The 13,911-nt window shown below is 45.3% G+C and overlaps 1 protein-coding gene across 1 annotated transcript in view; it reads left to right on the forward strand.

The window, feature by feature from the left end:
• The first annotated feature begins 569 nt into the window (after positions 1 to 569).
• The window catches only part of LOC126474590 (dipeptidase 1-like), a 353,541-nt gene continuing 340,199 nt past the window's right edge, over positions 570 to 13,911 (forward strand). The window contains exon 1 of the mRNA XM_050102064.1: positions 570 to 820. Coding sequence (XP_049958021.1) covers positions 570 to 820 — 251 coding nt within the window. The remainder of the gene's footprint in view (positions 821 to 13,911) is intronic.

The raw sequence follows: 13,911 nt of genomic DNA on the forward strand, positions 1-13,911 counted from the left end.
ACAAAAATCTTCGTTACTCTAACTACTCAATACAGCGAGCGCCACTATTGCCAGCTAAATAAAAGATTCAAACTACTGAAGGCACTAACTACTGATAGGCATAGTTAGCAAATGAAAGATTTTGATAGAGAACAAACAATGTATTTACCTTAATAGTGTTCAAAGTCATAATATATATAGCAGTTCATTGTATCCAGTATTACAAATTTACTCCTTCTGATGGACACACGTCCAGATCGTCCGCTCTCAAAATTCCGCCATCTCTCTCCCCACATCCACCACAGCTGGCGGCTCACCTCCGACTGTGCAACGCTACGCGCTGTTAACAGCCAACAGCCCAACAATACAATAGCGAATATTACAACAATGCCACCCAGCCACAGACTGCACACAGCACAGCCAGTAATTTTCATACAGTGCGCTACGTGGCGTTACCAATATAAAAACCTAAACAGCCTACTTACAATATTCGCAATTGTGAGTACATCTCCCGAAGGGGAAGCAGTTTTCCTGGGGCACAGGATAACGGCGGTGTGAACTCCACAAAACTCTTTGTTGCCCGCACAGGGATGCGGCGGAGGCGGCCCACCAAGGAGGCGCCGCTCGCGCTGGTTCTGGTGGTGGCCGTGTCGCTGTTGGCCACGGGCGCTGGGCACAGCGTGCCGGCTGCCCCCAGCGCCGCAGCCCCCGCTGAGCGAGCAGCCAGCGGCGACGAGGTGGTGGGCGAGGCGGCGGCGGGGGCGGAGGAGCCCATCACGACCGACGCGCAGCGCCGCCAGCTCGTGCGCGACGCCCTCGCAGAGACGCCGCTCATCGACGGGTGCGTAACTCCCACTGCTGCAGCCAGCAACTGAGCTCGCCGGGCATAGTATTAGTGACACCCTTAAACGAGCAAACTGCTCGGTTCGGATCGCTGCCGAGATTCCCACCTAGTCCCTTCTACTGAGAAATATGGAAACAGGGCTTCTTCTTGCTCCGATTCAGTACTGCATCATACACAGGCCAATTATATTAACGTGACCAATGCTCGACGTCAAAGTGCAGTAACCGCTCACAAACGGTAGGTGGTAGCACTCGCGGTGTAAGATATACAAAGCGTGTCGGAGAGATGCGGAAAACGGTGCAGTCATTGTCACAATGTGGAAATGGATCGATTTACCTCACGTCGAACCATTGGCTTTCGGAGCAAGAATGGAAGCATTTCCGAAACAGCTAAGATTGTTAACTGTCTCGAGGCGACGTGGTTATATTATACACTCCTGGAAATGGAAAAAAGAACACATTGACACCGGTGTGTCAGACCCACCATACTTGCTCCGGACACTGCGAGAGGGCTGTACAAGCAATGATCACACGCACGGCACAGCGGACACACCAGGAACCGCGGTGTTGGCCGTCAAATGGCACTAGCTGCGCAGCATTTGTGCACCGCCGCCGTCAGTGTCAGCCAGTTTGCCGTGGCATACGGAGCTCCATCGCAGTCTTTAACACTGGTAGCATGCCGCGACAGCGTGGACGTGAACCGTATGTGCAGTTGACGGACTTTGAGCGAGGGCGTATAGTGGGCATGCGGGAGGCCGGGTGGACGTACCGCCGAATTGCTCAACACGTGGGGCGTGAGGTCTCCACAGTACATCGATGTTGTCGCCAGTGGTCGGTGGAAGGTGCACATGCCCGTCGACCTGGGACCGGACCGCAGCGACGCACGGATGCACGCCAAGACCGTAGGATCCTACGCAGTGCCGTAGGGGACCGCACCGCCACTTCCCAGCAAATTAGGGACACTGTTGCTCCTGGGGTATCGGCGAGGACCATTCGCAACCGTCTCCATGAAGCTGGGCTACGGTCCCGCACACCGTTAGGCCGTCTTCCGCTCACGCCCCAACATCGTGCAGCCCGCCTCCAGTGGTGTCGCGACAGGCGTGAATGGAGGGACGAATGGAGACGTGTCGTCTTCAGCGATGAGAGTCGCTTCTGCCTTGGTGCCAATGATGGTCGTATGCGTGTTTGGCGCCGTGCAGGTGAGCGCCACAATCAGGACTGCATACGACCGAGGCACACAGGGCCAACACCCGGCATCATGGTGTGGGGAGCGATCTCCTACACTGACCGTACACCACTGGTGATCGTCGAGGGGACACTGAATAGTGCACGGTACATCCAAACCGTTATCGAACCCATCGTTCTACCATTCCTAGACCGGCAAGGGAGCTTGCTGTTCCAACAGGACAATGCACGTCCGCATGTATCCCGTGCCACCCAACGTGCTCTAGAAGGTGTAAGTCAACTACCCTGGCCAACAAGATCTCCGGATCTGTCCCCCATTGAGCATGTTTGGAAGTGGATGAAGCGTCGTCTCACGCGGTCTGCACGTCCAGCACGAACGCTGGTCTAACTGAGGTGCCAGGTGGAAATGGCATGGCAAGCCGTTCCACAGGACTACATCCAGCATCTCTACGATCGTCTCCATGGGAGAATAGCAGCCTGCATTGCTGCGAAACGTGGATATACACTGTACTAGTGCCGACATTGTGCATGCTCTGTTGCCTGTGTCTATGTGCCTGTGGTTCTGTCAGTGTGATCATTTGATGTATCTGACCCCAGGAATGTGTCAATAAAGTTTCCCCTTCCTGGGACAATGAATTCACGGTGTTCTTATTTCAATTTCCAGGAGTGTACTTTACATGGTACATAATGTTGCAAACTAACGCTCAATCCTCTACACCTCCCGTAAACTCGATCCTCCTCAACCGCTTGTCTCTCTCATCCTCTCCCGCCCCTGTCTGCTGCCGCGTCTGTATTTCCATGTCCCACCTGCTCTCCATCTCTCCACTCTCCATACCCTCTCCCAAGGTGGCTTCCGCCAGCTCCCCCTCCCTGATGATGCCCTTCTCCCCTCCATCTACCCCTCCTACCAACTTTGATACTCCCTACCTCTTCCTGTGTTTGTTCCTATGGGCACCCTCCCTGCATTCTCTCCCCCTTCCCTCCCTCCTCCCTTTCTCCCCACTGCTCCCCCGGGCTTAACCTACCCCCATACCTTCATTTCTCCTACCATCTCCTCTGCCGTTGGCATCTTTGCTCTCCCCTCTCCCTCCCCCACCACTTCTTCCCCTCTTGGCAGGTCCCCAGACTCGCACATGTTAAGTGGACATTCGCGCGCAGGAGATCATCGCCATCAGTTTCTCGTGTGTGTCATCGTGTTTGTGGTTTAGTGTTTTTCGCTGTCACGCTCCTTCGTTCACCTGTAGTGTGTGAATTGTCAGTGTTTGTGCGCAGTGCCGACAGTGTTTAGTGTTTTTTCGACGAGTTCAAATGGTTCAAATGGCTCTGAGCACTATGGGACTTAACTTCTTAGGTCATCAGTCCCCTAGAACTTAGAACTATTTAAACCTAACTAACCTAAGGACATCACACACATCCATGCCCGAGGCAGGATTCGAACCTGCGACCGTAGCGGTCACGCGGTTCCAGACTGTAGCGCCCAGAACCGCTCGGCCACTCTGGCCGGCTTTTCGACGAGTGTGGACGGCTTTGTGTTATCTGTTTCTGTGTCCACTGTTTTTTGCCCCCCACTTTGTTCTGTATCTTCTGTGTCTCCATTGTATTTTCTTTGTAAAACTTGTGGCTGAAGAGCAGCATAGTATGCTGCTGCCAGCCTACCTTATGTAAGGTATTAAAATAAAAAAAATAAAATAAAAAAAAACTAACCCTGAGGCAAATGTGCGGCACCAGGGGCCATAGATGATAGGGATGAATGACGGCTAATGACATTTTAAGCACCAACGGACCACCCAGATTAGCCAAGAGATTACCAACAGTGTGCCCTCAACTGTCATTCTGTGAACGTTACTGCGTATGAGCCTCTCCACCAGACGCCTGTTTCATACACCCATGCCGAATGCTGTTCATTGACCAAGAAAGCTGTAATTTGCACCCCAATACAGGAACTGGACGACCACTGAATGGAGACAGCGGCCTTTAGAGACGAATCACATTTTGTGCTCCGTCGGACCAAGGCAATTGGCGTGTACCGCGTGAAATGTCTGAAAGCACCCTACAAAAATCATGTGCTGGATCCTCGCCGGAGGATGAAGCGCTGTGGTCTGAGGTATATTTTCATGGCATTTCCTAGTTGATCTCGTGTCTTTCTGGAAGGCGCAGTTGAGCAAAACAAATGTGTATCCTTGGTGACCACGTCCACCCCTACATGCAGTTTGTTTTTCTCGGCATAATGGCATCTACCAGCAGGACAATGCAACTTGTCACATAGCTCACATGCATGTGCATTGTTTGGAGAGTACCAGAATGCGTTTAACGCACTCTCCAGCCCACCAAACTCCCGGGATTAAAATCCAATCGAGAATCTACGGGACCACTTCGATCGGGATTTTCGCGACATCGATCTTCAGCCTACAAACCTAGCTTCTTAGCTGGTCATAGTGCTAGGTTTGGCATGGCTACACATGCCTTTCTGTGCCTTCCAGAACCTCAGAGACAGCTTTCTTGGTCAATGAACAGCATTCGGCATTGGTGTATGAAACAGGCGTCTGGTGGAAAGGCTCATACGCTGTGATCCGCGTTGCAAAAGGTGTCTGGAGCGAAGTCAGCGTTCTACCCCATCACAAAGGTGCTTCATTGTGTTCAGGTAGGAACTCTTGGCAAGCCAACTCTTGGCAAAGTTGGGAAGACAGTTTATTTCAGGAATATTATTACCTGCCGGCTGCTGTGGCCCAGCGGTTCTAGGCGCTTCATTCCAGAACCGAGCTGCTGTTACGGTCGCAGGTTCGAATCCTGCCTCGGGCATGGATGTGTGTGATGTACTTAGGTTAGTTAGGTTTAAGTAGTTCTAAGTTCTAAGGGACTGATGACCTCAGATCTTAAGTCCCGTAGTGCTCAGAGCCATTTGAACCATTTGAACATTATTGCCCACAAATCAGTACCTCATACGGATTTAGGACAGGGCGCATTACCGTGATGATATAATCTTGGTCTCGGAACTGTTGCACTACCGAATACAGGACACAATGGTGTAAAATGTGTTCATATCCCTACGCATTTACTGTTTTCTGAAACACATTAACAGGAGCACATAGTAACCACGAAAAATATCGCCCTATCGTAAGACCACCCGCTGCTTACTTCAGTGTTGGCACTACACATAATGCCAGGTAAAGAGCTTCAGGAACTGGCCAATTTCAAACCCTTCCAGTTGACTGCGACAGGATATAGCGTGATTCAGCACTCCAAATAACTCGTTTCAAGTCATCCTCCGTCAACTGGTGTTACTGTTTACACCACCTGAGTCATCGCTTTGTATCGGCTACAGAAACGTATGGCTTATGGGGAACTGCTAGATCGTTGTGCAATTTCATTTTAACCACGTGCGCGCATTGTGGTACCTAGAATGCTTGTGGCACTATGCATATGATGAGTAGTTCCTCACGCAGATTTTTTAGAACTACTCTTGACAATGCTCGACAGTTCCTGCCCGTCAGTATATCAGGTCAGACGGATCGTAGTTTAGCTGTGGTTTTCATTCTCGTTGGCACTTCATGATCACACCAACGGACGACTTGGACAGCTTTAGAAGCTCTGAAAAGTCGTTGAGGGATTTGACACTCAGGTGACATTCAATGACTGGTGCAAGTTCGAAGTCACTGAGCTTTCCACAGCGACACTTTTTGCTGTTATTGTCTCTCTGCTGACAGGACAACACTCTCACGTCACATCCAGTGGTCACTTACTTATTACATAGGAGTCTTTGGATACGTTCATTAGTTAGTATACGCCAACACTATATTTTGTCCCTTACGTGAAGTTCGATATGGAGGGCTACGATGGATGAGCTACCACAGTAAATCTTTTACACTGCACTTAGTATTTCGCTAATTGTTCGAAAGGCTCATATCTTCTAAAGCTGTCTCTTTGTCGCCGTTCGTATTCTTCTCCATACATTGCGGCTTCTAACATAGTTATTTTTAACGGTGAGTGTTCACAGTGGGTTTCTGGATTGCTACTTCTGTCACTAAAATAATGTTTCAAGAGTTCAGAAAAGAAAGGGATGGCATCTTATCTATTTGGCCGCGCGGTGTAGCCGAGCGCTCTGGGACGCCTTGTCACGGTCCGCGCGGCTGCCCCTGTCGGAGATTCGAGTCCTCCCTCGGGCATGGGTGTGTGTTGTCCTTAGCGTAAGTTAGATTCAGTAGTGTGTAAGCTTAGGGACGGTTGACCTCAGAGGTTTGGACCAATAAGACCTTACCACAAATTTCCAATTTCTTATCTATTTGTCCAACTGAAATAACACTTATATCTGGCGATATGGCAAAATCAGTGTTATGCGAGAGCTAGAAGAAATCCACAAACCAATGAAATGGAAGCGAGATCCAATCGTACTGTCTCGAGGAAGGCGAATATAGTGTCTGACAAAAAAATTGAAGCACCCAGAAAGGGAGAAGGAAGCGAAATAAAATATCACGGGTAGAGAGGGTATGTGATGTTATTTAAGTGATTACAAAATTCAGTCAAATTTACAAAGGACTTGCCAGTATAACGGTACAGTCCTTCTGCACTGGTCGGGTGCACTGATTCGGTTGGGAAAGGTCTCATAAAGCTGTTGTATGCTCTCCTGAGGCAAGCCCCACAACTATTGTGACTGGTCCCTGATATTCTCGATACTGGCGCTGCGACGGAGTTGAAGTCCGAGCTGATCCTGCATACAGGAGTTGGACAAAAAGTTGGAAACAATATGAGAAATGCAAGCTTATCTTAAATGCAGATGATAGCCAAGCCTGCAGGTAGTATGGTTGTATCTGACCACGAACAGTACTTGTGCAATGTCATCAATGCATTGCAAGTGGCAGTCGTGAACAAAAGAAGAAAAGTAGTTGTGAATGAAATGTGCCGGAGCTAGGTGAATTTGAATTTGGCATCATTTTGGGTGCTAGTAGGGGGGTGTTTCGGTAACGAAGGTAGCCGAAGTGTTCGATATTTGAAGAGTCACCGTAGAGGAGATTTATACTACATAAAGGGAAAATGGGAAAACATCATCCGCTAAGACACAACGCGGACGAAAGCGAGTGTTGAGTGATCGTTGAAGAGGACTACGACGTGGACAATATTTCTTCCCAAGTGATGATTCCGTGTTCCAAGAAGCCAGTACACCTGTTAACACAGCTCGCATCGTTCAGAAATAGTAATGTGAGAACGAAGATGGATTATTGCATCTTCCCTGGCCACCACACTATCAGATACCAATATTATTGAATATTTGTGGTCTACTGTGAAGAAAAGGGTGAGTGATCGCTATCCATCTCCATTAGCTGAACTTGGCAGTATTTTGCAGGAAGAAGGATTTCCTTGAAAACCATACAGGTCCCGTATTTATCCATTCCGAAATGTACGGAAGCTGTTTCAAATTACAACGGTTTTACTATACCAAATTAGGCACACTAATGTGTTGCGTTTCTGTTGTTTCCATATTTTTGTCCACACGCTGTATATTCGATTGAGGACAGATCTGGGAATCTCGCTGACCATGGGAGAACCTCTACACGACGATGACAGTTCATACACACACGTACGGAGTGATGCCAAGCATTGTGGCGTTGAAAAATTGTACCTCAATATTTTCGCATGAGAGGTAACACACGAGGAAGTAGAATGTTCTTTACGTACCATGGTGCCGTCAGATTTCCCTCAGTGATAACCAGCAAAGATCTGAAGTAACACCCAACGGCTCCTTAAAAGCATGACGCCACGAGTAACACCGCTGTGCCTGTCTAAAACATTGAAAGAATGGCAACTCTGCCCAGGTCGGCACCACACACGCCGGCTATGGTCATCTGCGTTAATGGGGAACCGCGAATTCACCGTTGAACACAACACGACGCCGCTCACAATCCGTCCATGACTCCCATGTCATCCGTCCATGGCATCACTCCAAAAATACCCGTTTTTGATGTGATGTTAACGATACTCCACGCATGGGGCAGTAATTTCCTAGTCCAGCCGCTGCTAGTCGCTGACCAGCGTTGCAGCGTAGACACAGAACTTGCAGGGAGTCCATTGCTCGTTCTTCAAAAAATAGTTCAAATGGCTCTGAGCACTATGGGACTCAACTGCTGTGGTCATCAGTCCCCTAGAACTTAGAACTAATTAAACCTAACTAACTAAAGGACATCACACACACCCATGCCCGAGGCAGGATTCGAACCTGCGACCGTAGCAGTCGCATGGTTCCGGACAGCGCGCTTAGAACCGCAAGACCACCGCGGCCGGCGCTCGTTCTTCGACGATGCTTATTTATGTGAAGAAGTTACGATATGCTTCGTGCATAATTCGACGATCACGTCGTGTTGTGGTCAGATGTTGTCGACCGGGACCTTGATTACGAGTATTTGTGTCCACGCCTTCCCATGCAGTCCATCGTGCCATTTTCATATCCGAACGCTCCACATATATAGATACTGCGCAAGTCGACCAGCTGGTCAAATGGAGGCCCACAATGAAGCCCGTTTCAAATTTGGTCAGAGGCTGATAACTTTGTCTCACACGGGTACGTGGCATCGTAGTGTCTTTTACAGTAGTCATTCAACATCTGAATCATTTCACATCTCTTGGTTTATAAACTGCCAAGCCTGGTGGTTGTCGGCAGCTGTGGCCGAGCGGTTCTAGGCGCTCAGTCCGGAAGCGCGCTGCTGCTACGGTCACAGGTTCGAATCCTGCCTCGGGCATGGATGTGTTTGATGTCCTTAGGTTGTTTAGTCTTAAGTAGTTCTAAGTCTACGGCACTGATGACCTCAAGTCCCATAGTGCTTAGAGCCATTTGAACACTGGTGATCGTTCTAAATGTTACAGAGTGTTGAAACTCTACATACTTTCCCATGGAGTGTGTATGCGTATATGTGTGTGTGTGTACGAAGTTTGGTTGATGACCGACTATGTCTTCTGGACGATTCTTTTTTTTCATCCAGTGTATTAAACGTAACTTCACTGTCTTTTCTTTCGAATTTTTTCATATCAAATCAACTTTTCCCGAGGAAAGTTTGTCATTTGTATCACATTCACCTACAGTAACCTATCTGACCCATTTGATCCAGAATGACATGTTCACGCTACCGATCACCGAAGTAGACTGAGTGATATTGTGTACACGTCAAAGAGATTGTTTGATGACTACACTTAACCGTTTCCTGCTTGCATATTTAGCAATCGCCAATAACAGTTATAGTAAACTATTTACTTAATACTTTTTGAAAGTGAAATTGTAATAAAGATAACTGCAGTTATAAAGCGTCATTGTTAAAGACTCCAACATTGTTCAATTGTTTTTCTACCAAGTCCTATATTAAATATCTTTCCGTAAATTTTGATACGGGAATTCCTCCTATCTGCCGTCGCCCAAGGACTAAGTCCCTTACTGTCACACTTTTCAAACATTACAGGTCCAGATGCCGAGGCCATTTTCATTTGTTGAGTGCGTATCCTCTTTTTCTCTACCAGCAAATACAGCTACAACGGCGAATAGGGTTCTATACGGACATCAAATTGTGACCCGCGCAATGTGGCAGGAACGCCGCAACGGTACAGAACTGGTACCGAACTGTCATATAACCGTTCACTCCTGACTCACGACAAAGAAGTGCTATGTGTGCTGTGGAATCAGTGTAGTAAGAGAGATCGACATGGAATACGCGAAAGCAGCTCCCGCGTTTGGAAGTGCTCTTGAATGAAGTTGCCTGACTTACAGATGTATCAACGTGGACTGTCCAATGTCTCTAAAAGAATGGTATGCCAGTGTGAGCTACGTAACGTTGCGTAAGAACAATGGTGCTAAAAAGGTATTCACGGATAGGAAGTGGAGACGAGTGTCGCACACTGTCAGCGACAGTATGCAGGTATTTCAAACTCGACAGGAATTGCAGGTGTCAGCGAACGAAGGACTATCTCAACAAGGTCCCAATCAGCCATTTTGAAGGGAACTGCTATATGGACACTTCGTCTCCTGTAGTTCTGCACCCGTAGTCTAACGATAACGTCTTTGATTAGTAATCATGAAACGTCCTCGGTCGTGTGTTCGAAACCTGCAACTGCTTAAATATTGACTAATAATCAGCATTAGCGGCCGAAGACATCCGACATAAGAAGTCGACCTCATTCCACGAACGGCCTTGTCAAAGAGAGTGGAGGAGCGGAAAGAGGTACAGGCCACTCTCTTGTCCTTGGGTTGGGAAACTGTCCCTAAAGGCGTAAGAATCAGCAATGATCAACGGCATGAGGATGCAGAAGGCAGTGGAAACTACTGTATTAAAGACACGTAACGTATATCCACAGGACACGTGGCCTGTAATTGAAAAAGTCTCATGATCTCTTCAATGCCAAAAAATTCTAGAACAGTCCCCCATTCGGATCTCCAGGAGAGGACTGCCAAGGGGGAGGTTAGCATGAGAAAACTATTGAATAATCATCTAAAAGATAACGTTCCACGAGTCGGGGCGTGGAATGTCAGAAACTTGAATGTGGGAAGCTATAGAATCTGTAAAGGCAAAGGCTCACTCTAGATAAAGTAGTGGTCAGTGAAGTGAAATGGGAAGAAGTCAAGGATTGCCGGTCAAATGAGTGTAGGGTAACATCAACAGCAGCAGAAAATGGGACAACAGGAGTAGGATTCTTTATGAACAGAATGGTAGGGCAGTGGGCGTGTTACTGTGAACAGTTCAGTGATAGAGTTGTTCTTATCAGGATCTAGAGCAAACCAACACCGACAGCGATGGTTCAGATATTCTCACCGACGTCACAAGTTGAAGATGAAGAGACAGAGAATGTATGTGAGGATACTGAAAGGTATTACAATATGTAAAGGGAGATGAACATATAATTGTCATGGGGGACTGAAATGTAGTTGTAGGGGAAGAAACAGAAGAAAAGGTTAGAGGAGAATATGGGCTTGGGACAAGGAATGAGAGAGGAGAAAGACTAATTGAGTTTTACAATAAATTTCAACTAGTAATAGCGAATAATCTGTTCTAGAATCACAAAAGGAGGACGTATACTTGGAAAAGGCCGGGTGATACGTGAAGATTTCAGTTAGAATGGCATCGTGGTCAGACAGAGATTCCGAAATCAGATACTGAATTGTAAGGCATACGCAGGAGCAGATATAGACTCAGATCAGAATATAGTAGTGATGAAGAGTAGACTGAAGTTTAAGACTTAGTCATGAAGAATTAATACCCAAAGAAATGGGATACGGAGGTACTAAAGAATGACTAGTTACGCTTGAAGTTCTCGATGCGTGTAGATACAGCAATAAGAAATAGCTCAGGAGGCAGTACAGTTGAAGAGGAATGGAAATCTCTAAAAAGGGCAATCACAGCAGTTGGAGAGAAAAACATAGATACAAAGAAGGTAACTGCGAAGAAACCATGGGTTATAGAAGAAATACTTCAACTGACTGAAGAAAGAAGTAAGTACAGAAATGTTCAGGAAAATTCAGGAATACAGAATTACAAGTCGCTGAAGAATGAAATAAATAGGAAGTGCAAGGAATCCTAGACGAAATGGCTCCATGAAAAATGTGAAGAAATCGAAAAAGGATTGAATGTCAGAGGGACTGACTTGGCATACATGAAAGTCAAAACAATCTTTAGTAAAATTAAAAGCAAGGGTATTAAGAGTGCAACGGAAATCACACTGTTAGATACAGAGGAGAGAGCGGATGGATGGAAAGAGTAAGTAAAGGCGTCTATGAGGAGGAAATTTTGTCTCATGTGATAGAAGAAGAAACAGAAGTCGATTTAGAAGAGATAGGGGATCCAGAATTAGAATCAGAATTTAAGAGACCTTTGGATGACTTAAGATCAAATAAGGCAGAAGGAATAGGTAACATTTTTTTATGAACACTTTATGAAAGGATCATTTTACAACACTCATTTACTATGATCGCATTAATGCACTGAATTTAAAATATAAAAATATGTATTTACTTTATTTTTAAGGTAATAAACATATAACAGAACTACTACAATACTTATTTACAATTAACACATTACTGCACTGAAATGGTGCAGAAGTTAGACTGTACTTTATATATACAAAATTAGTTGGTTCTACTGAGAAAGAAGAAGTTGGCCACCAATAAATCCTTTAGGCTTCTCTTAAACTGAATTTGCGTTTTATGGTTGCTGGCAAGTTATTGAAAATGTGTGTTCCTGAATAATGCACACATTTTTGTACAAGAGTAAGCGACTTTAAACCCTTGTGAAGATTATCCTTATTTTTAGTAATGATTTCATGAACTGAGCTGTTGGTTTGAAAAAGTGATATGAATTTAACACTGCCCACTTCTTCTGACTGCTTGTCATTATATGTTAGGCATATATTCGTGGGACACTCCTTACATGTTCTGAACTGCATGTAGTGTGTTTTTATTTTAAAGTTTTGTGACAAATAATTGGATAGGAACTAGAGATTAATGACCACAAATATTTTACTAGCCGATCTTTCTAAGACTATACTTGATTTTCTATTTATTGCAATGTTTATATCATCGGAAAACATAACAAACTTGGCATTTGGTAATGTTACTGATGAAAGGACGTTGATACACACAAGAGAAAGAAAGGGCCGTAAGATGGAGCCTTGTGGGACCGCACATATAATTAGTTCCTAGTTGAATGACGCCTCATACCTTAATACATGTCTCTTCCCTAATAACACCCTTTGTTTCCTGCCAGAGATATAACATTTGAACCAGTTTGCAGCATTTCCAGTTACACCATAATATTCTAATTTACTTAAAAATATATTGTGATTTACACAGTCAAATGCCTTTGACAGATCACAAAATATACCAGTTGTCTGCAATTTTTTGTCTAATGAATAATAAGCTTTCACTATAAGTGAAGATAGCTTTCTCAATATCAGAACTCTTTAGAAATCCAAACTGCGACTTTGACAGTATGTTCCGCTTCCCTCTGTGTGACATCATTCTGCTGATCTACACACTAAGAGTTTATCACCACAGTGAAGTAATGGGGGATCATTCCTCGCTCCTTTCAGAAATCTGGACCCCAGAATGTGGCCTATTTACATTCTTGGACGAACGAATCACGGTTGACATAAAAAATACAATATTATTCACTTTTCCTTATTGTAATTTAGCGTAAACCACATTAGCTGTCTATTGATTTAGATGCTATTTTGAATCATCACATAACCAACTAATAAAATAAAATCATGAAACTAAATCTTCCTAACAAATTCCTTAGCAATTTATTTAACAACAAATGATTCCACCGAATACTTTTCACAAAGCTAGTATATCTTACTGGCGGATGATCACACAGCTCATCACGTTCTTATGGCCTCTTCTGTACTTATCTCGGAATAATTCTACTCTGCAAAGCTATGTTATTTTCTCTGGCATATCTATCTAGCCAGCTCACAAAGAATTTATTTTATTAAACATATTTGCACTGCCTGATTGCAGTTGTGCTATTTTAGCTGCTAAAGTTTGTAACATTTCGTCCAGAGTAGCCCCCTGTGGTACTGGAAACGGCATGGTTCACCCTCCGTCACTTACGCAAAAAACAAATGACAAGAGAACTAAATAGAATGACGAAGAGGATCTTTAAATATACTGCTAACACAACACTTCTTACTAATCTTTCCACCTGAATGGCTGATTATGCTTACTGCCTTGCTTCACAACAATAAGCCATACCTCCCAGGCACAACAAGATACGAGTATATTGCCATTCCAAATTCTATAAACTGATATAATTTTCTTACAATTCTCAAAACACTATTTGCATTTAGTTTCCTCATACGGCTCGTACAAATACAATTACTCGCACGTCACATATGCAAGCTGTACGCCTTATGAAATAAAATATAACAAAGCACACA

This window comes from Schistocerca serialis, chromosome 4, assembly GCF_023864345.2.
Source record: "Schistocerca serialis cubense isolate TAMUIC-IGC-003099 chromosome 4, iqSchSeri2.2, whole genome shotgun sequence".
Taxonomy (NCBI): Eukaryota; Metazoa; Arthropoda; class Insecta; order Orthoptera; family Acrididae; genus Schistocerca; species Schistocerca serialis.